General features: G+C 52.9%; 2 protein-coding genes across 4 annotated transcripts; both read right to left on the reverse strand.

Annotated features, from left to right (window-relative positions):
* Window positions 1-111: 111 nt before the first annotated feature.
* HARS1 (histidyl-tRNA synthetase 1) lies at window positions 112-14,963 on the reverse strand. Of its 2 annotated transcripts, XM_055811782.1 has the most exons (13): window positions 14,845-14,963; window positions 13,926-14,015; window positions 11,419-11,538; window positions 11,133-11,228; window positions 10,433-10,558; window positions 8,222-8,329; window positions 6,628-6,726; window positions 4,566-4,659; window positions 4,283-4,410; window positions 3,938-4,180; window positions 2,537-2,653; window positions 1,611-1,757; window positions 112-622 (listed from the first exon to the last, which is right to left on the reverse strand). In XM_055811782.1, the coding sequence occupies exons 1-13, from the start codon at window positions 14,920-14,922 to the stop codon at window positions 563-565; spliced, it is 1,506 nt and encodes a 501-aa protein (XP_055667757.1). In that variant the 5' UTR covers window positions 14,923-14,963; the 3' UTR covers window positions 112-562. The 2 variants fall into 2 exon arrangements, with proteins under 2 accessions (XP_055667757.1, XP_055667758.1); XM_055811783.1 differs by lacking the exons at window positions 112-622; window positions 1,611-1,757; window positions 2,537-2,653 and adding an exon at window positions 2,661-3,789.
* Window positions 14,964-15,112: 149 nt separating this feature from the next.
* On the reverse strand, window positions 15,113-20,727 carry LOC101921000 (histidine--tRNA ligase, cytoplasmic-like). Of its 2 annotated transcripts, XM_055811785.1 has the most exons (12): window positions 20,467-20,727; window positions 20,253-20,372; window positions 19,771-19,866; window positions 18,897-19,022; window positions 18,643-18,750; window positions 18,367-18,465; window positions 17,940-18,033; window positions 17,657-17,784; window positions 17,311-17,553; window positions 16,388-16,504; window positions 15,979-16,125; window positions 15,113-15,738 (listed from the first exon to the last, which is right to left on the reverse strand). In XM_055811785.1, the coding sequence occupies exons 1-12, from the start codon at window positions 20,674-20,676 to the stop codon at window positions 15,682-15,684; spliced, it is 1,545 nt and encodes a 514-aa protein (XP_055667760.1). In that variant the 5' UTR covers window positions 20,677-20,727; the 3' UTR covers window positions 15,113-15,681. The 2 variants fall into 2 exon arrangements, with proteins under 2 accessions (XP_055667760.1, XP_027644558.2); XM_027788757.2 differs by having other exon boundaries at window positions 15,114-15,738; window positions 19,771-20,724.
* Between the last annotated feature and the right edge of the window lie 4 nt (window positions 20,728-20,731).

Consider the following 20,731-nt stretch of genomic DNA (forward strand, 5'->3'; position numbering starts at 1 on the left):
GGCGCATCGCAGCTGAAGAAACGTCCCCCCGCCCCCTCCAGGGCAGCTCTCGCCCCACAGCAGCCGAGCAAACCCCTGCCCCGGGTGGGAAGTAGGGACAGGAGCCACGGCCTGGGAGGGACAGATTTATTGTGTTTCTGGGAGCAGCGCCTTTACATTTTACTTTGGATAAGGTCACCTCCCTGCAGCCAGAGCAGCGAGATGGGGTGGGATGATTATTCAAAGCGACGGGAACAAGAAGCTGTAGCCAAGACCCCGGGGCCTGCTGACAGGACGGGGCTCCATGTGTCACCACAGTGACAGCGGATGGGAGGCCAGCATTTGCCAGAGCCACTTGCAAAACATCTTTGCAGCGACGTACTAGAGAGTCAGGGCGTGTCCCAGGGCTTGGTGCTGCCTCTCTGCTCCCACCAGGAAAGGAGGGGCATGAGACAAGAATAAATACAACTTTCAAAAGCCCCCCCGACCCCGTGCCCACTGCTGCGTGGCCTGGTGAAGGCATTTACAGAAGGAAATCTGTCATCCAGAATCCAACAAACAAGCAGACGTGTCCAGAAGGGATTTAAGGCTGGCTCGTTCGCATCCTGATCTCCTCAACCAGGCTCTCCCTGCGAACGTTGACCTGCACAGGGGGAGCACAAAGTTGCTTCAATACAACACAAGCAGCTTGACATAGCACAACCTTCTCTGATGCCCAAGGGATGGCCTGCACGTTTGTGGCCCTGTCTCTTGGGAGATCACAGCAGTGCTGGCAGCAGTCCCTCTGTGAGGACTGAGTGGGCTGCAGCACTTGTGGAGCTGAATCTGTGAGCGCAAGAACCTGCCTGCAACCCTGCCAAGCACTTTCCTGCCCAATCATCAGGAGTAATACTCTTCCCACTGTTTCCTACTGGTTCCAGAGCCAGGACCAGTATGTAGATCAGTGCTGGTCCTGCACCCTGGATGGAAAGCACAAGCAGCCATACAGCCCACTGAATTGCCCCTCCATGTTCCAGGCTCCTGAACTGAGGAATAGCTAGGGATTCAAGGAGGCCACACAACTGGAAACTCTCCAGAACTGGAGACAACCATGCTTCATGGCTCCAGGAAACTGCATGGTGTAAGGAACTGGAACATGAGCTGTTACAGAAGTTCCTGAGGAGACCACTGCTTGAAAAGATCAATGAGCAAGCCATACTGAGAACCTGTTATAAGGGGTCTCGGTGGCAGGCTGACATGAGGGCATGTGCTCCACAGCAAGTCAAGATGGGCTGAGGAAACTCGCCTCGCCCAGTCTCCAAAAGTGCACCCACAAGGCCACCACCATCAGTCTACAGGCTTCACCTCAAGTCTGTCAGCCCTGGTTTGTACCTCTCTGCCTACAGCGTGGAGAGCTTTCCCTATGCCACACCTTCTGTATGAGCAGCTTTGTTATGCCTTGGAGGCTTTTCACATCAGGTGGAAGTGCCTTACTCCTCTGATCTCCCCTTTGGGCACTACACTGAAAATGTGGGCCAGCAAAGCCACCTTGCTGTGCACACCCTGACGGCACTGCTTCAGAGCACAGCACAGATGGGTCTGGAGGGCTGGGATCAAGTAGCCAATTCCCCTCACGCCATGATGAGCCTCACCTCCTCCCTGGTTGCCACGACCCGCAGCTTGACAACTCCATCCTTGAGCTCCTGCTCACCCACAATGGCCACAAGAGGGATGCCCGTGTCCTCACAGTACTGCAGCTGATTCAGCAGCTTGGGATTCTTCTTGTACAGCACCTCTGCCTGGAAGAGAACCAGAGCATACCACCATGATCAGCAATGACCTGTCTCTCAGCAGACTGGCTCAGCAATGCCTGGTTGGGGGAGTGCAAACTGCCATCTGGTGAGTGTGGTGGTGCATGGTGGAGGAGAAGATGGGCTAATGGAGAAGGCTGGGCATTACAGCTAATAAGTAATGCAACTCAGCTCAAAGATACTCACAAGCCACTGCTTATCCTCAGGAAATAGCAGGTCATTAGTTCTAGTCCATGTCAGACCAGGGCCAAACATCTGTGGTGTCCCTACAGGGTCAGGAGCCCGGCAGAGCACCCAGGCACTCTCCTCCATTCAGCCATCACGGGAGTCTGCCTGCAGCAGGCAGGGAGCAGGGCCCTGCCACACAGCTTGCCTTCAGCCTGCAGAAAACAGCCCAGGCTCCTCCCTGGCCTCACTCTCCCCTCCTTGAAAGGCTCCATAGGTTTTTTTTGCTTTTTATTGGAAGTGGCATGGTATCCCTGGTGCCACGCAGCAGGGGCTGGAGTGTGGCCTGCTTTGGGAATCTGTCCTGAGATAACAGAGTAGCCACTGCAGTGTTACAGAGATAACCAAGCCATGCTGCCCAGCCCTTCCTGGAAAACACCTGACTCAGGACACTGAGAAAAGGCAGGCTCCATTCAGGAGGGCAGTCTGCTGCCCACCTTCTCCCCGTGACTCCTTCCTCCCAAAGCAAAGCCAGATCTCATCCATTCCTTGCACACAGTGCAGGCCAGGCAGCCCCTGACTTTGCTATCACCTGGTCATACCTTGATTCCAGCATCCCACAGCTCAGAGATGAGCTTCAGCCGCTCTTCAAGGAGCTTCTTCTGGGCAGAGGCCACCAGCACCTGTGTCTCTGTTGTCCTGATCTTTTCCTCAGAGGCCTAAAGAGGGGACAAGACTCAAAAGATGCCATGGACATAACAGAGATATCCGATACCCTACAAGCAGGATGGGTCACCACCCCAGGGCCATCAATTTAGCGGTGAAGACGACCAGGCTCAGTGGGATGAACAGCATAAACTCAGTAGATTCAGGGAGGGCCCTCCCCCCCCCCCATTGAAGCAGAATCATCTTCTGCAGCTGTTCTATGACAGGGGATTAACAGAGCCTCCCTCCTGTGCTGCAGGTATGTGCAGATTAAGACACGCTGAGAATGAGCAATTTCCCTGCCAGCTTCTTCCTGGAGGCTGTCCCTCCATACCAGGGGCCTCCCAGAAATCTGCTCCAAGCAGATCCAAGAAGCTGGATAGAGGCAGTTGCCTATTCTACAGCTGAGCTAGCAACTGTGGGTTAGATTAACAGCAGCAAGCTGAGATGCTGCAGCACTGTCAGGAGCTACCTGCTCCCATGGCAGATGCTGGATATTGAAAGCAGCATTTTCCTGCCGCCCCTTTCGCTGAAGGGAGAAGCCTTTAAAAGGTCACCTGCAGAGAAACAAACCTAGCCAGAACTGCAGGTGGTAGGGAAGAATACATTCTCCATTTAGAAATCCCAGTTGTGTCTAGATGCTAAGAGAGGACTCCACACAACAGGTCTCTGGGGGACAGAAACATGCAGCAGTGTTTTGCAAGCCTACAGAGACCTATTTAACATCAATTGAATGGGACAGAGGACAACACATTGGTACAGCAACCCTAAGGAGGGAGGAACAGGAGAAAAAAACCAAAACAATCAAAAGGATCTGGGACACTTTGAACATTTGTTCCCCATCTGGTCTCTGTAGCACCTTGGGCAGGAAGACTAGGTGTGGGGGGCTGCCACCTCGCCAGCCTTGCAGAGCAGAGCTGCCTTGCCAAGGAGCATGTGGCGTCACGCGATGGCTAATGCAGTGGGGAACACTAAGGCACCTGACTTGGGTATCTGGCACTGCTGAGGATTAAAGTGCCCCCTCCAGCTGCAGCTGAACAAGCCGTGTCTGAGGGCTGCTGGAAGAAGGGTCTTGTCTCCAGTGCGAGTCACAGAGACCATCCTCCCAAGCCAGAGAAAATTGGAGCTTATATCCCGGTTCTGACTCCTGCTGCAGAGCACAGTAGAGGCCCAGCTGGCTTCTCCATCAAAGACTGCAGCAAGGAAAACTCACCAGCATCTGCTGGACTGGGGGTACATGGGGAAGATGTAAATTCTTGCTCTTTCTCCATGCTTAGTTGAGCACCAAAGGCACCTACCTGCACTCTCTGCTCTAGGATGGAGAAGATCCGCTCAATCCCAATGCTGACTCCCACGCAGGGCACCTTCCGTCCTTTGGGATCAAACATCCCCACCAGCCCGTCATAGCGACCACCTCCAGCCACGCTCCCAACGCTGACTGGCTCCTCCACATGGTCATTCTCCTGCTGCAGCAGGACGGCCTCAAAGATCACCCCCGTGTAATAGTCCAGACCCCGCGCCAGGCTCAGGTCAAAAGAGATCTGTAGGACACAAGGGAAGCCCCGTCACTGCGTGCACTCGGGGGGCCCAGGCTGCCCAGCCACGAGGGCAGCCCCCCCCCTCCTGCCTCTGCACCCCCTCACCTGCCCTGTGATGCCAAACAGGGTCAGGTACTCAAACAGCAGCTTCATGTCCCCCAGCCCCTCCTTGGCCAGCTTGTTCTGTGACAACTTGGGGTCCTGGAGAAGCCGCTCGATCAGGTCCAGGCCACCTGTGGGAACGAGCTGTGCCTCACGTCTGCCAGTGCAGCAGCACCCGCAGCAATGGGCCTGGCCAGCCTCGTGCGCGCCTCGCACCGCTCCGCCGCTGGCCCTCCCTGCCTGGCCTGGAAGAACAAGGCCAAGGGCTCCAACCCACAGTGCTCACCGTGAAGCTGGACATACTCCCCGATGCGATCTGCAGCCTCGGGAGAGAGCCCCTTCTCTCCTACCATCTCGCTCCTCACTTCTTCCCACAGCATCTGTGAGGGGAGAGATGAACATCAGCCACTACTCCAGGGATGTGGTCTCTCCTGGGGAAGGTCTCTGCTGGTTCTGCCCAATACAGGTGAACATCTGCCCTGAACAGATCTCTACACAGCAGAACCCCATCAGTGTCAGCATGGTTAAGAGGTGCACAAGAGAAGCAGCATATCAAATGCTCTCAGACCACGGCCATATATATAGTCACAGCTCCATTTCTTGTACCTCTGCACAGTCTGTTTGTATGCCAACGCTGCAGTCAGCAAAGCCGTCCCCCAGGCCAAATACTTTGGTTTTGATTTCTGGCCAGAACTGAACATCCATACTGTAAAAGCACCAAGTTTGAGAGATGTCTTGCTGCTGTGGTTTCCCTGGTTAGGTACTCTAGTCATAAATACTAGTCAAGAAAGTGTTGCTGGTCATGGCTACCACCTGGAAAGGTGTGAGGACATGCAAAAGCCCAATGTAAGCAGAACACACTGCAGTTTTCTCACTGACAGAAGGGTCAAAGAGAAGTAGAGTCTTGATCACATGCAGCTGCACCGAGATAAATCACAGTATTTCCATATGAAACCAAGGCAATTATCCCATTCTAAAAAAAATCAAATCCTCCCTTCCTATTGCTTTTCCATGCACACACAGCCCCAAAACCTACACTTTGGTCATGCCTTTGCAATAGCTGTCACTACTAACAGGACTGTAAGTGAGCCCTTCCTCTAGCTGATTTCATTCAATCATCACACGAGGCCTCCAAAGGAAAATGCTGTTCATCCTTGAACAAAGCAACACAAATACAAGACAATGTACAAGGGTGCTTTGTTAAGGGTTTTATAAGAAGGTTAGGAGCGCTCCTTTAAGGAGTCAGCCCACAGTGTCCCCCACATGACTGAACATACACAGAAATTCACCTCCAAATTCTACTGTGAATCCTGAGTGAAGAAAAGTGAATTTTTAAATTACACTTAATTTTAAGGTTCCTCTTCCCTAGCCATTTAGCGGAGGACTATATATACATGTATATACTGATCTCCAGCATCTTTATATCTGACTAGGGCCTACAGTCAAGACAATCAGCTGCAAAGAAAAAGCTGTACCTAACGCAGGCACCTTTCCCTCTTCCCAAGGGGCCATATAAGGGCCTGAATCCCTTACAGATCTTCACAACAGCCAGTGCTCTTGAGACAGCTTGCTGAGCGCAGTCCTATGGGTACCTGCTGCCTTGTTGCCCTGATCATGCTGAAACAGCCTGGCCAGCAACATGCACATGCTGTAGAGTCTGTGGCATGATCATGAACAGCACCAGCTTGCAGGACAGTATTTAAGAATAGGGTCCTGGACAACACAACAACTCTAGCAGCCTACTCACCTGTGGATTTCCATTTAACTCCACTCTGTCACCTGCAAGCCAACCATCTTACAGACTATCATTTATGATTGCACTTCTCTACTCCTGCATTACCACAGAGATTTACTGTTTATGTCATGTTTGCCATGCAGCTGAACCAGATGATCTTTTGAAATCCCTTCCAAACTGGGCTGCTTTATGATTCCAGGACACAACTGCGATTCCTCACAGCACCCAACTGAACCTGATATATTTTAAAAGGCTTTTCAATGTGCTGGCCCAGACTGGGGGCAGGCTTTCATGATCCTGGTTCATAAGCAGCAGCACCTTAATAAGGCTAAGGTTTGGGATGTTGAACCTCCCACATGAAAAGCTTTTTTCCTTCCCTCCTTTCCATTTGTCAGGACCTCGTGGGATACTGGAGAAGAAAGCACAGAATCCAGTTTGCCTATGTGACTGTGCCCTATGTGCCTCACCTCCAGAGAAAGACAGAAATCAGAACTCAAAGTTTATCAGCATTTTCCAGCCAGTTCTCATGGACCATGGTAAGAGCAGCCCAGAGGGACAGAGACTCACTGAAACTCCAGCAGCAGCAGTTGCAGCCCAGGGCTCCAGCCCGTACCTTATCCAGTTTGTCAACACTGGAGCAGATCGTTCGGAACTTGCTGTCTGGGACACCGCAAACTGCAAACATCCCATCAAGGATGCGCCGATCGTTGACCTGAGGGAGAGGGACCAAGTCATTAACTATGAACTCAAATAGATGCTTCAGCTGTGTACAGTTTCTCTCATCTGTAGTTTTAAGCATGAAAGTGAAACTAGCAGATAACTGCCAAGATTTTTTGTTGTTTGCAGTCAGTTTCTGTCTCTTCCCATTCCTGTGGAGCTAAGCTGTCTCTCTGCCCACAGCAGACCAGCTACCACAACTGACTCCTACAAAGCCTAGGTAGAGCTATCACATTCTCCTTCTAGAGCTACAGACACCTCCACGCAACAGAAGAAAAAACATCAAGGTCTCTGAGTCCTCTCATGTGGACATGTAAATACAGCTCAGGAAAAGATCACGGACAAAGGAGATTAAATCAGTGCATTACCCTGCTCTCTCACTGTAAGAACAAAAGGACATCTGGTTATGTTAAAACATCAGTAAGGAATTATTTATTTTGTTATAGTATAGTGAATTCCATAGTTTAATTATGCTTTGTAATAGTAGGTAACTGAGGCCAAAGGCTCACCTGGATTCAACATTTCGAGAACATTTACAATTAAATTAGACAGAAACAAAATATGCTTGGGAGCTTGTAATCTTCCAGCATCAACATGAAACAGACAGTGGCTCACGGAAGACAAGAATAACTGCAAGCAGGTTATTCTGCTGTTCCCCACTGCAAGGGTGTGTTCTCATTCTCAAAGGCATCCGCTTTCACCACAGCCCAGACACATGGTAGCTGGGCAGGCTGTTCCTGTGCACAGCTCTTCAGCTCATCCCAGACAAGTTCAAGGTCTAACTGCCCCGCTAACCAGTGGGGGCTGCACACAGGAATGCAACACTGAGCTTGCACTGCTCAGCTCCCCTGCAGAGCCCAGCAACAACTCGGCTCTGGGTCCCCCTCAAAGACCCCACCACCCTCCGGCACACTGGGCACTCCTACCCATCACTCTCCTACTGGTGTAGACCCTTCCCCATCCTGCCTAATCTGCACATCCAGCACCATTCACAGCCACACCAAGGTAACAGCCATTTTCAAGCAAATAGCAAGCTCAACCTATAGCAGGGCATGACCCTTCCTGAAAAGGCCTCAGCCCCAGAAAGGACCCGGGGGGAAGGCAGAAGTCTGTGAACACCACAGCGCACATACTGAGTGACTGTCCCTACTAAGGGGGAGCTGGGGCAAGGGCAGGGATCCTGGGCCAGCGCCTGTGTTTTACTCCAGGCAGGGAACATGACCCGGCTGCTGGACATTTTGCAGGGGACCGTAGTTAGTCCTAGAGAGAACTCTGCTAACTGCAGCCTCAGGAAACCTCCTTGCATTCCCAGCTAAAGGCAAATCTGAGCTGAGGTCCAGCCTTTTAGCATATACACCATGAGGAGCCGGGATGAACTTCTGGATCAGACCTTAGCGGGCACTGAGTAGCAACAGGTGCTGCTGCATAAAACTGCAGAAACAATGACCACTGCTTCCCACCATGGCACAGAGAAACCCACCCAGTCTCACCTTAATGAGAAAGTCCCCAAGCTGCAGGTCCCTCAGGATCTCGTGCACGATCTTCAGGCACTCAGCATCGGGAATCATGGGGTCAAACTGGCCGGCGATGTCAAAATCCTGGGGCACAGGAAAAAGCAATTAAGCACCACTGGCACGGCTGCAGCAATACAGCTTCAACTCCGCCAACAAGTTTCTCTACAAAAAGCATCAGTAACCTGACATAAGGGAGCACTAGCCCTTGCCAATAGGATGCAGAAAGGATGGAATGTGGGTTATGACCCTCTTTTAGCAAAGGCAGTAGTGTGCTCATGTCCACTGCATTGCAAAGAGTTTGTATACTGCATTGTGGCCAGCACAGACAGTTTGCAAGACACCGTTCTGCTCCTCCCTGCTTTCTGCTTCTGGAGTTGCATGACCTGCTCCCTGCCTCTGACACAGCAGTTTACTATGTGATACACTTTGAAACAGCGATCTTTGAAAACAATAAAGAGGAGACAGCAGAGCAATCAAACAGTAAATAAATAGAACAAAGGAACCAGGAAAGGAGGAGAAAACTGCTTATTATTTGGTACGACCTAAATGCCAAATGTTTCACCTTGATTCTTAGGAATTAGTGTTCCTTTTCTTAATACACATGCCAATCAAGTTAATGATCAGGGAAGAAGACAAGAGAAGTGATCTCAGTGGAGGCAAACCAAAGCTTCAACTGCCAAGAACAGACAAAGAAATCGGAAAGCCTGAGTGGTCTCCACCAGAGACTACCAGATGAACTAGCACACAGAACTAAAGCCCAACAGCAAGATGTTTTAATAGGCTGGTACCTCATGACTGGAAAATAACAAAGATAATATCAATGTTCAGAGAAAAATAAAACACAGAAGTAACAAGAGACCTCTTATTTGACTCCCATTTATGAATCCCAAATGCAAGGCCTTTTAATGAGATTTTGAGCACAAAACAATTTTAATTAAGTGGATAGATTTCAACAAGGCTTCACCAAGCTTCCAAAATAAATTGGTGCAATGGATTAGGAAAAAGATCACATCAAATAATCCCATTAGCTGAGTGCAAGAAAGGCTGATGCAATCCTCACGGAAGTTGAGCAAGGTCTGGTACAATCAGGAAAGTGCTGCTACCACTCTATGTGGCACAGGTGAAATAGAGACCGGTGAATTATATTTGAGAAAAGATGCAGAAAAAGCTACTAGGCGGAGCAAAGAGGCAAAGCATCTCCCAGGAGAGAAGGTAACAGAGCTTTATTTATGTGGCCTGAGGGGAAGATTTCTTTTAAGTATTTCACAAATGTTTATCTGACAAAGGGGAAGAATCCAAATCAAGGGATGACGGCTACCATTTAAAAGAGCTGCACTGGCAGAAGGTGAAGTAAATAATCAGACAGAAGTAAGTTTAGCCTGGATATTATAAGACTATTTCTAGCTATCCTAGGAGTAAGATCTTGAGTAAGTCTTTCAGGAGAGACAGCAGGCAAAGACCCCAAGCTGCCTGGAAATAGGAATTCACCAAGCTAGAGCTGGCAGGTATCCATAGGGGTTGTGTGATAAAACAGGAATGTTCTCAAACAGGAATTTGTTTGCAATATGAGGCCTGGGAACTGTGTTAGTACAGCGGAACATAAGCCATTCCTCCGGGCTACCACACTCATCTGAGAAAGCCACAAAGGAAATTGCTTTCTTACCTCTTCTATAATTTGACCTCTGGGTTTTCCCCTTCCTTTGAAATAAAGACTGACTATGCATGGGACAGAAGTACCATATGCTACAGCTGAGTCACATGCTCACCTGGTTCATGTGTCCTGCTGACACTTCCAGGAGTTCAACAGTTGCAATTTGGGATCAGAAGGAAATTCTTCCTCTCCACCAGGCTGGCAAGCACTGTGGGATGGAGCAAGGAGCTGCCCTCCTCCACAGTGCACAGCAGGCCACATACCTGGGCACCTGGGAGCTGTATCACAAAGTTCTCTTGACACACCAGCAGCCTGTGTCACAGCCACTGTCCTCACTCTCCCACTCTCAAAATGGTTTTCATATCCATAAGGGGATGCTAGGGAGATTAGAGGATCCTCCTGAGCTTTCCACAGCCCAGGGAAGGCTGCTGCAGGGTAACACAGCCTTGCTCCTGTTTTCATGGTGTTATGTCCCCACAGGTGCTGCCCAGCCTACAACCTCATTCAGCAGCATCCCTGTCAATGGCCAAACTCACACACTGGTAGAACTCCCTGTAGCGGCCCCTGGTCATGGCTGGGTTGTCTCGCCTGTACACCTTAGCGATGTGGTAACGCTTAATATTGGTGATCTTGTTCATAGCCAAATAGCGAGCAAAGGGCACCTGAGACAGTAGAGTCAAGGATGGGAACGGATTTGGATCACCCCACCCCATTATCAGTCACCAGCAGCGCTGGGTCCCTACTATCTCCCCAACACCCAGCACAGTGTGGTGCACACCCCTGGGGCGAAGCAGCTGCCAAGAGACAGCTGGGCTCACCACAGCTCCCCAGGGTCTCCACAACTGTCCAAGACATGGCCCATACATGCTGCCATTAAGTGTCCCCACAGGCATCTTCCAGCACCACCTTTGGCTGAATCTCAAGTTTCACGTGGGCTGTGTACCACAGCAGCCTAGCGTGGGTACCCTGCTGTAAGAGAAACCCCACTCAACACAGATCTTCCTTACCTCCACGTACAAGTGTTACTTCACTGAACAGAAGCATTGTACAGTAAATAACTGAGTGGGGGTTCTGCACCCACTGAACCACACTGCCTGCTCACGCCCTCCCTGTCGGTACAGGGTCAGAGCCAAGAGACTGTCCTCCCTCCTCTTCCCTCACCCTCTGGACAGCACCGCCCCAGAAGGAGGGCAGCAAAGGTGACAAGACCCCTCAGTGCTGGCTGTGGCAGGATACTGTCAGGTCGTAGCGCAGAGACAGCAGCTCCCCTCCTTGATCTTTCAGATCGTAAATGAGCTTCGAGTCTTCACCGTACTTCCCTGTCAGTGTCTCCTACAACAAAAGGACACACGAACAAACAGCATCTTCAGTGACAGGGGATCAGCCCTAGAGCACACAGAAAACAAGGAGAGAAAGGGAGGACACTAGGAGGTGTAAGATGAAAACTCAGCTCTCAACACATCACAGGCTTTCAACTGCAGTATCTTCCTCAGCTCAGCCAACTTGCTGTGTCCTCACTCACCTTCAACTCAAACACCGGCGTATCAATGACTTCTGCTCCATGGCGCTTGAAGCAAGTGATGATCGCATTGAAGACTCTCTCGCGAATGGCCATTTGCTTGGGACTGTAGTCCCGTGTGCCCTGGGAATAGGAAAAGATAAAAAGATTCCTGGGATAAGGAGAAGAGCAGCAAAGGATGTAGGGCAAGGCCTCAAGGACAAGAGTCCAAGCACCGTTAGCCTGATGAATGGAGCCTGTTAGAACTTGTAAGGCATAAGTCCTGGGAACAAAGGAACAAGTTAACCACAGGCTCTTGAGCCATAGCGGTTGAGATGACAACCAGACAGACAAAGAAGAACAAACAGCAAGATAAGGGAATGGGTAGTGCTGATGAGGAACTTTGTTATTCACAAAAGTCACTAGGAAAAAAAAAACCCTAATCTTAGAATAGAGAATGTTGCTAGGATAAACTTATCGGTACCTATTGTTTAAATGATGTGTCTTAGAAGATAACCAATCAGTGTAGTTCACGCTTAAGATTTAACCAATCAGTGTGTAACATGCAGAAGGTAGAAACATATATAAATATAAGAGAATCACTAATAATTCCACATCTTGCTTGCATCAAGCTACGTCCTGTCTCTTCATTCACCACAAAAGGACACATTGAGTTAGAGGCACACAGTAGGACAGACGTGAGAGGCAATGTGAAGCTATCGTATTGCTAGCAAAACCAGAGATCAAGTCCAGACTCCAGATATCGGGAGAGGCAGTAAAAAGCAGCACCAAAAACCACTAGAATACATCAGGACACAGCTCAATCTGCCACGGTCTGCAGAGGTAAATTTAAGTCAGGAGTTTTACAATACAGGAGACAAAGGAGCCGACACAGATCTAACAGTCAGCGAGTTCAGTGCTTCTGAGCATGACAGCACAGCCAGGATCTGTCCACAGCTCTGATTCAGACATATTAGCCAGACCTCTGCACAATGAGCCACCCTGAGAGGTGGAATCAGAGGAAAGGTACACTTTGAAGCTGTGGAACAGCCAGCTGCTCTACTATGTCTAAACATACATAAAGAGATATCATCTTCTCAAAGTGCAATACCTGTGAAGTGCCCATCTACTGTTCACTGGGATGTGCTCCCTTTTAATTTCTTTGCTGTTAAGAGTCACTGAATTATTTCGATGGCATAATTGAAATTTAGCTTTAGGCTCTCAACAACACATAAATCACTGTTAATTAACTAGACCTTCCACTTTCATTTTCTAGGGACTGGCAGTTAGGCAGGAGGAAGCAGGGAGCTGGCACTTCGTGACACCCCACCTGCAGGTCGCACAGCAAAGAGCAGCTTTCAACAGTACGCTGACATGGCTGAAACAGGCTGGACACCCAAGCCATTTCCCTGGCACTCACAGAGCTCCAAAATCCTCTCTCCACATCTTTAAACAGTGAAAAACCCTTCCACTTTCCAGACCTCACACCACAATTACATTTACCAAAACATAAAATAAAGGAAATGGATAACGGAGAGTTTCGAGACATTTCCTAGTCAGTGGCATTAACATAACCTGTTTTATTTGTCAGCAACACTCACAGCTGTCTCCCCCACCCAGCATGGAAGCACAGCTGGTCTCCAGTCAGCTGCTAGTGATGAAACATTCAGGTTACAAAAAATTTCAGCATAAATTGCATTACGGACACTATTCTCAGATGCCTGGAGACTAAAAAGCTACCCCTGAAGGAAGGGTCCTTCTTCAAGAGAACAGAAATGTCAGCTGCTGGCCAGACCTGCTCAGTAAATGGGATTACCCACCCCCACAGACTAAGGCAAGATCAAAAGCCACGAGACCTTTCTTGCTCCCCACATTTCAACATGTGCTGAACGTTCCTGGCAAACACTGCTGGGCCTCTGGGTTTCTCTGGCTGGCTTCTGCTTTGCAGCTTCTCCACAACGGGCCTTGCACCATCAGAGCTGCACTTCCCAGGACTCCGTGCTCACCCAGCCTACCAGGCAGCTTCAGCCACCCTGTCCGGGTCAACAGGGAACAGGACCAGTCAGAGGATCCTCAATCCATGAGAGACAATGTCTGCAGGTACTAGTGGGGTCAGCGCTATAAAAGCTGAAAAGCCCTAGCCCTAAACTCATTGGGGCAACGGAAGTCACGACCTTACTTCAAATACTGCAATCCAAGAATACAGGAGACCTCTCATGCTGGGCAGCTACAATAAAGCTTGACCAAAAGGGAATTTAATTTCCTGACCACAGCAGCTAATGGGTGGCTTGCCACAAAAGCACAAAAAAGCCTTTAAGTTAGCAGGGTATCTGGGTTAGATGCCGTCACAGACATCTTCACCCCTCTCCCCCCTGCTGCTAAAAGCAAAAAGGGAAACAGAAATGAGAACAGACAGGTGAGTCTGTGCTGAGCCTCTGCACACAGCGGTGCGTGGGGCAGGCTCTGTGCATGCACAAGAGTGGGCTGTGCATACAGAGGGGCATGCAAGTGCGTGTGCTGGGGGAGCTTACCTTTGGGGTCTTGAGCACAAACTTCTGTTTCCCCTCATCTCCCCCTAGCTGCGCCTTCATCTCCAGCAGTTTTGCCACCTCCTTCGCGATCTAGGGAGGTACCAGGGAGGGAGCTGAGGGTAAGCTTACCTGCCAAGTCCAGCCCGTAAGCTTTCCCCAGTACCTTCAGCCTCAGCATTACTTCAGCCAGTACATCCAGACTTCTCGACCTCAATACATCCACTATCCCCAGTCTTGCACAGCAACAAGAGGAGCACTCCCTGCTCCTCTCCAGGACTCACCAGTTCGGCCAAGCACCCCAATCTCAGCACCCCCAACAGCCCCCCATTCTCTGGCTTCCACAACCTCCACTGCCCTCAGCACCTGCCTCCCCAGCCCCCACACCTCTCACCCTGTGCACCGCCTCAGGCCCAGCACCCCCAGCTCCTGCCACGCATGCCCCAGCATCAGGAGCCTCCAGCATCCTCCTCTCCAATCTACCACCAGTATCGCCAGTTCCCACTTCATCTCCCACAGCCTCCCCAAGCACCTCATCCTCCCGCCCAGCACTCCCATCCCCCGCCACACTCCTCCCAGTGCCACTGCCCCAGCCCAGCAACCCCTTTACCAGTACTCCCAGTTCCCCACAGCACCTTCCCCCTAAGCACAGCAACCCCAACCGCACCCCGATCACTTCTGCAACCGCTACACCTGTACCCCCAGTTCCCCCCAACCTCTGCTTCCCCATCCTAACGCCCCCCGCGCCCCACTCGCCTCTCCCCGGGCCGCCTCCCCCCGCCCCAGTCACACCAGCCCGCCGCTCCCGGCCCTACCCCAGCACCCCGCCCCCAGGCACCCCCGCGCCGCGCCGCCCCAGCCCCGCACCCGACGGCCCCCAACCCCTCCCCAGCCCCGCACCCGACGCCGGGGCCCCCCGCACCTCGTCGGGATCGGCCTTGTCCTGCTTGAGCCGCCGCACCGCCTCCGCCTGCGCCCGCACCGCCGCCTCCTCCGCCATTGCCGGCCCGCGCCTGCGCGCTGCGCCTCGCCCTACGGCGCCTGCGCTGCCACTGCGCCTGCGCGCTGCGTGCCACTGCGCCTGCGCGCCACTGCGCCTGCGCGCCGCCCACCCATTGCCACAGCAACGCCCGCGCCCTGCCGCACCGCGAAGCCAAAATAAGGGCCCGACGGTGGGGTTTTGCGTTTTGTTTGTTTTTTTAATATATAAAAATATAGAGCCCCCCCCTCCCCGCGCTCGCCCAGCCGGAGCCTGGCCGCGCAGCTGCGCCAGCCCGCAGGCCGCACCCCAGCAGCAGCCCCGAGCCCGGCTGTGGGGCAGCCCCGTGCAGGCTGCAGAGGGGCGCGGGTGGCCTTCGGCTGCCACCCTCCCTGTTCTGAGCCTGCGGGCACCCGGCACACCACGGCTTCCCCCCCGGCCGCCACTGCTCAGCCTGATCCTGCTTGAGCTGCACCACATCCATCGTGCCCGTGCCGTCCCCTACGGTGGATGGAAGTGGCCGTACAGCTACAGGTACTGCAGTATTAGGAACCCACAAGGTTGACCCATCCTGCAGAGCAGTTAACCAGAAGGTTAACCTGGTGACTGCACTGTCCATATCCTTTCCAAGCAGATACTCTCTGTTAACACTGCCTCAAGCCCAGGCAGATGAGCCTCTGGTTAAGATGGTCACCAGACCAGTGGAAAGTGAATAGCTAAGGGTGCTGGGGGGTCCCGGTTGTACAGCAGTTCAACCAAGCAGCACTGGCCAGAAAAGTCCTAGGGCTCCAGCCGCCTCCTGATCTCGTCAACAAGCTTTTCTCTTGGGATATCAACCTACAAAGCAAACAGAGAGGAGGAAATAACAGCACTGGAACCCTGAGCAGAGCACGGCTCAATCTGGCCCTAGGGGTTTGCTGTGGATACCAACACAGCTTGTGACTGGCTTTCTAGAGCAGTCACCTGACAGATCTGTGCTACAGTTCCCCAAAGGAACAACATCACTGAGGGAAAACCTTTCGGTAATCTAGATTTTTGGAAGCACTTTTGAAACCTGGTGTAAAAATGCATTCTCACCTCCTCTCTTGTTGCGACATTTCGCAGCTTGATGACTCCATCTGTCAGCTCTTGCTCTCCTACAATAGCAGCAAGGGGGATCCCTGTGTCCTCACAATACTGCAGCTGCTTCAGCAGTTTAGGATCCTTCTTGTACAGCATCTCTGCCTAGGAGGGAGTAGAAAGGGTGAATCATTAATGCAAAATTTGCTCTGATGGATCTTGGAACAAAACAGCCAACACCAAAACCTGCAGCAAGCAGTTGCCTTTAGTGTTCTCAGCTGTTCTCCCTCTCTGCCTGTGCAATCTCAGACAGGCCCAGATCTTGAGGAGACAAACAACTAATGGAGTTGGCCTTGCTGTGCTACAGCTCCCTTCAGGCTCTCCCTTCCTCACCCATAGCAGTGCCAAGCCCATGTCCTTACTTTACCTTGATCCCTGCATCCCACAGCTCGCAGATGAGCTTCAGTCTTGCAGCAAGTAAGTGTTTCTGAGGTGTAGCCACCAGCACTTGTGTCTCAGTTGTTCGAACTTTCTCCCCAGAAGCCTGCAGGGACAGACACACTCATGGGAGTGACTGGCTCTAAGGGAATCTGCAGCTCACAACAGAAGTTTGTCTTCAGATCTCAACTTAGCTCCCCAAAACAAGTATACTTAAAAGCTAACCATGACCATTCACTGAATGTTACTCAGCAAGGCTAACCTTCCAGAAGCTAAAAGTGTGCGCAGATAAGACAACCTGGGCACATTTAATGACTGCTCCAGAGAATATGCCTTGTGACATGCTACTTTGTTGTGTCCTGCTGTTCCCGTGGGACCTTGGCCTTCCTCCATCCCAGGTGGGACCTGGACAGCTTTCCAATGTCTCCTTTGATTCCTTAGGTACAAACACATCGCCTCAACCCCACTTGCTATGAATCACAAGCTCAGAACTATACACAGAGTGATTAATTTCCTCACAGGCTTTCCTAGGGTACTCAGTACAGAACAAGTGCAACAGCTGTTACCAATCCCAGGGACAGAAATCACAATCTCAGGGACAGAAAACTTCACAGGTGAGAGACAAGAACAAAGTGACTGGAGCACAAAGTTCAGAGCCAGTACCAGAGCTCTGGGGCTGTCTTTAATACTTCCTTGGTGTCTGCTATGAAATGCTGGCCTCACCTGCCCATACCTGCATCCTTATGGGCCGCAAGAAAGGGCTCTGTCTCCTGTGCATGGACATTCAGCCATGAGAGGAACCACATTCTACCCCCAAAATTCTTTTCCCTCAAACAATGGAGCTGTAGAGCTCTATAATAGGCAATAGCTGGCTCCTAGAGCCCTCTCCCATGCACTGCCTGCAGCACCTACCTGCACTCTCTGCTCTAGGATGGAGAAGATCCGCTCAATCCCAATGCTGACTCCCACGCAGGGCACCTTCCGTCCTTTGGGATCAAACATCCCCACCAGCCCGTCATAGCGACCACCTCCAGCCACGCTCCCAACGCTGACTGGCTCCTCCACATGGTCATTCTCCTGCTGCAGCAGGACGGCCTCAAAGATCACCCCCGTGTAATAGTCCAGACCCCGCGCCAGGCTCAGGTCAAAAGAGATCTGTAGGACACAAGGGAAGCCCCGTCACTGCGTGCACTCGGGGGGCCCAGGCTGCCCAGCCACGAGGGCAGCCCCCCCCCCTCCTGCCTCTGCACCCCCTCACCTGCCCTGTGATGCCAAACAGGGTCAGGTACTCAAACAGCAGCTTCATGTCCCCCAGCCCCTCCTTGGCCAGCTTGTTCTGTGACAACTTGGGGTCCTGGAGAAGCCGCTCGATCAGGTCCAGGCCACCTGTGGGAACGAGCTGTGCCTCACGTCTGCCAGTGCAGCAGCACCCGCAGCGATGGGCCTGGCCAGCCTCGTGCGCGCCTCGCACCGCTCCGCCGCTGGCCCTCCCTGCCTGGCCTGGAAGAACAAGGCCAAGGGCTCCAACCCACAGCGCTCACCGTGAAGCTGGACATACTCCCCGATGCGATCTGCAGCCTCGGGAGAGAGCCCCTTCTCTCCTACCATCTCGCTCCTCACTTCTTCCCACGGCATCTGTGAGGGGAAGAATATGTATTCCTGCAGGACATTCTCATCACCCACTGTCTCCACCAGCCCATGTATTCACAACAGGTGCAGGAAGACAGCAGTCAGCAATCTCATTAATGATCCACGTCTCTCTCACAGGAACTGTTAACAGAAACCACTGGAAACACCAGGCTTTACCCTTAACCACGCCCAAGAGCAAGAGCTCCCCAAATCCTTTACAAACACTAGTGGCTTAGCTGCTGTGAACCTTTTTATGATAAGAATAGCCACAATACTGCCCAGCCCAAGATACCCACCTCTTAAGACTGGAAGTGATCTCCCCATGAGCACAATACTTACTCTGTCCAGCTTGTCCACAGTAGAGCACGTAGTTAAAAACTTGCTCTCTGGGATGCCACAGACAGCAAACACACCATTCAAAATCCGACGGTCATTGACCTGGGTTGGGAGAGGCACACTTAGCTCAGGGGACGCCCACTGCAACACCGTTTCTTCTTGTCCCAGAGGTGCGGGACGCTGCAGCTGTTGGCGTTCCCTGGTGCCTTTTCACCAGTGCCTCAATCCCATGGGAGGCGAAGGCACACAGGTATGAAACCCACTTGGCTCTGATCTCACCTTTATGAGAAAGTCCCCAAGTTGCAGGTCACTCAGGATCTCGTGCACAATCTTTAGGCACTCGGCATCGGGAATCATTGGGTCGAACTGCCCAGCGATGTCAAAATCCTGGGGAAAGAAGCAGCAGAGGCTCCTGGCACAGCTGAGGCGCTTCAGCTCCGCAAGGCACGCCACACAGCCCTGCAGCAGCTGAGAACAGTCGCAGCGCCCCACATGGTCTCGGCCCCTCGCGTGGCAGCAGCCACAACACTCACGCACTGGTAGAACTCCCTGTAGCGGCCCCTGGTCGTTGCTGGGTTGTCCCGCCTGTACACCTTAGCGATGTGGTAACGCTTCATGTTGGTGATCTTGTTCATAGCCAAATAGCGAGCGAAAGGCACCTGGAGGGCCAAGGAGTTAAGGACAAGAACGTGGAAAATCCCTGCGCTGCAGAAAGCTAAACCTCAAAGCTCCCAGTCTCCCTTTCTCTTTGCCAGCCGCTCCACGATCTCCAGGGAGATCATCAGCCCAGGCTGACGATGAACCACGCTGTGCTCCTCCGACACTAGGACAACCCCATTTTCCTTCTTCTGAACCACAGTACATCAACACCTCGCAAACACCAACCTTTGCTAGGTCATTTTTCCCTCTTAAGGTGCAATCAGAGAGAATTCAACACACAGCACAGGCATATGGACATTAAAGAGAAGAGCTCTTTAGTGAGACATGGAGACGGATATGGCCTGCAATGGACACCTGCTGCATACCCACAGCAAACAGGACTGCTCTCAGAGCTACCAAGGTACTGGAAAGGTGGGATGGGCAGGACAGGAATGCAGAGGTGGGGACTGTAACTGGGAGGAGGCAAAACCAGTACAGTGGCGCATACTAGTGCATATCCACTACTCACGGAAGAACAGGCTGCTTTGTTGCAGATTCTGGACTGGCTGTGTGGTGGTTTGAGGTGAGGTCACACCAACAGCAGCCACAGTGGCTGGGTGCCCACTGCTCGGTGGGAAGGGGGTTTCCATTGCCCTGATGGGATTTGCAGGCAGGGCAGGGCAAGAGCAACCCAACAAGGCAGAGGTGGTAGGACCAGGGCATGCCACCTTCCCCTCCACCAGAGCTGCTGGGACAAGTGCAGGATACAGTCAGGTCATAGCGCAGAGCCAGCAGCTCCCCTCCCTGGTCTTGCAGCTCGTAGATGAGCTTGGCGTCCTCTCCGTACTTCCCCATCAGTGTCTCCTGGTGAGAGGGGAAGGGGCTGGTGGGGCAGCAAAGGAGCAGGGTGGCTCTGGGGCACAGGGTCCCTTGGGATGGGGGACAGAGCACGGAGTCTGGCCCCCCACCCCATCCCAGGAGTCGAGCAGAGATCGCCAGGGAGGGCATGACACATCCCCCCTCCAGCTCCCTCTGACATGGGGCAAAAGCAGGGTCCACATTCACGTCCCCCCACGCCGTGGGGACCCAAGAGGGACTGGTCACACTTGCCTGTGCCCCCCGCCATGACCCACACGGGGGGACCTCCCAGCCCTGCCCCAACCCTGCCCCTTCAGCCCCAGGGAAAAGGGACGCTCCCCAGTCTCGCAGAGGAGGGGGAGAGGGGGAGGTATGTCCCGGCGCCACCTCACCCGCAGCTCCAGCACGGGAGTGTCGATGGCGGCCGCCCCGTGCCGCTTGAAGCATGCCACCACGGCGGCGAGCAGCCGGTCGCGGAGCGCCGTGCGGGCGGGGGGGTGGTCGCGGGTGCCCTGGCCCGGGACGGAGAGCGGCCGTCAAAGGCGGGGCGGGTGAAAGGGGAGAGCGGCCGGTAACCGCCGACACAGCCCCCACTCCCGCCGTTACCTTGGGCGTTTTCAGAGCCAGGCCCCGCCCGCCGGTGGCCGAGCCCGCCGCCGGCCGCACCTGCCGATGCAGCAGGCCGCAGTCACCGACCGGACGAGGCGGCCAGGACCGGGAGAAGCTCACCGGGCCCGCAGCGAGACACGGCAGCCCGAGGCGAGGGCCCGCGGGCAGCCAGCGCCCAGCAGCGGCGAGCGGCCCCAGCCGCAGCATAGCCGGTCGCGGGGAGCGTGGCAGCGGGCGGGCCACGTGATCGCCCAGCGCCGCC

Source organism: Falco peregrinus, chromosome 8 (assembly GCF_023634155.1).
Source record: "Falco peregrinus isolate bFalPer1 chromosome 8, bFalPer1.pri, whole genome shotgun sequence".
In the NCBI taxonomy this organism is placed as follows: Eukaryota; Metazoa; Chordata; class Aves; order Falconiformes; family Falconidae; genus Falco; species Falco peregrinus.

Excerpts from the sequence above, each read along its gene's own strand:
- LOC101921000 (XM_027788757.2), bottom strand. The coding sequence starts at position 20,676 with ATGCTGCGGCTGGGGCCGCTCGCCGCTGCTGGGCGCTGGCTGCCCGCG. Across the intron at positions 19,023-19,770 it reads CTCTGCGCTATGACCTGACT|GTGCCTTTCGCTCGCTATTT; the intron begins GTATCCTGCACT and ends TTGGCCCTCCAG. Across the intron at positions 18,751-18,896 it reads ACAGGGAGTTCTACCAGTGC|GATTTTGACATCGCTGGGCA; the intron begins GTGAGTGTTGTG and ends TTCTTTCCCCAG.
- HARS1 (XM_055811782.1), bottom strand. The coding sequence starts at position 14,922 with ATGGCGGAGGAGGCGGCGGTGCGGGCGCAGGCGGAGGCGGTGCGGCGG. Across the intron at positions 10,559-11,132 it reads CTCTGCGCTACGACCTGACA|GTGCCCTTTGCTCGCTATTT; the intron begins GTATCCTGCCAC and ends CTACTGTCTCAG. Across the intron at positions 8,330-10,432 it reads ACAGGGAGTTCTACCAGTGT|GATTTTGACATCGCCGGCCA; the intron begins GTGAGTTTGGCC and ends CCTGTGCCCCAG.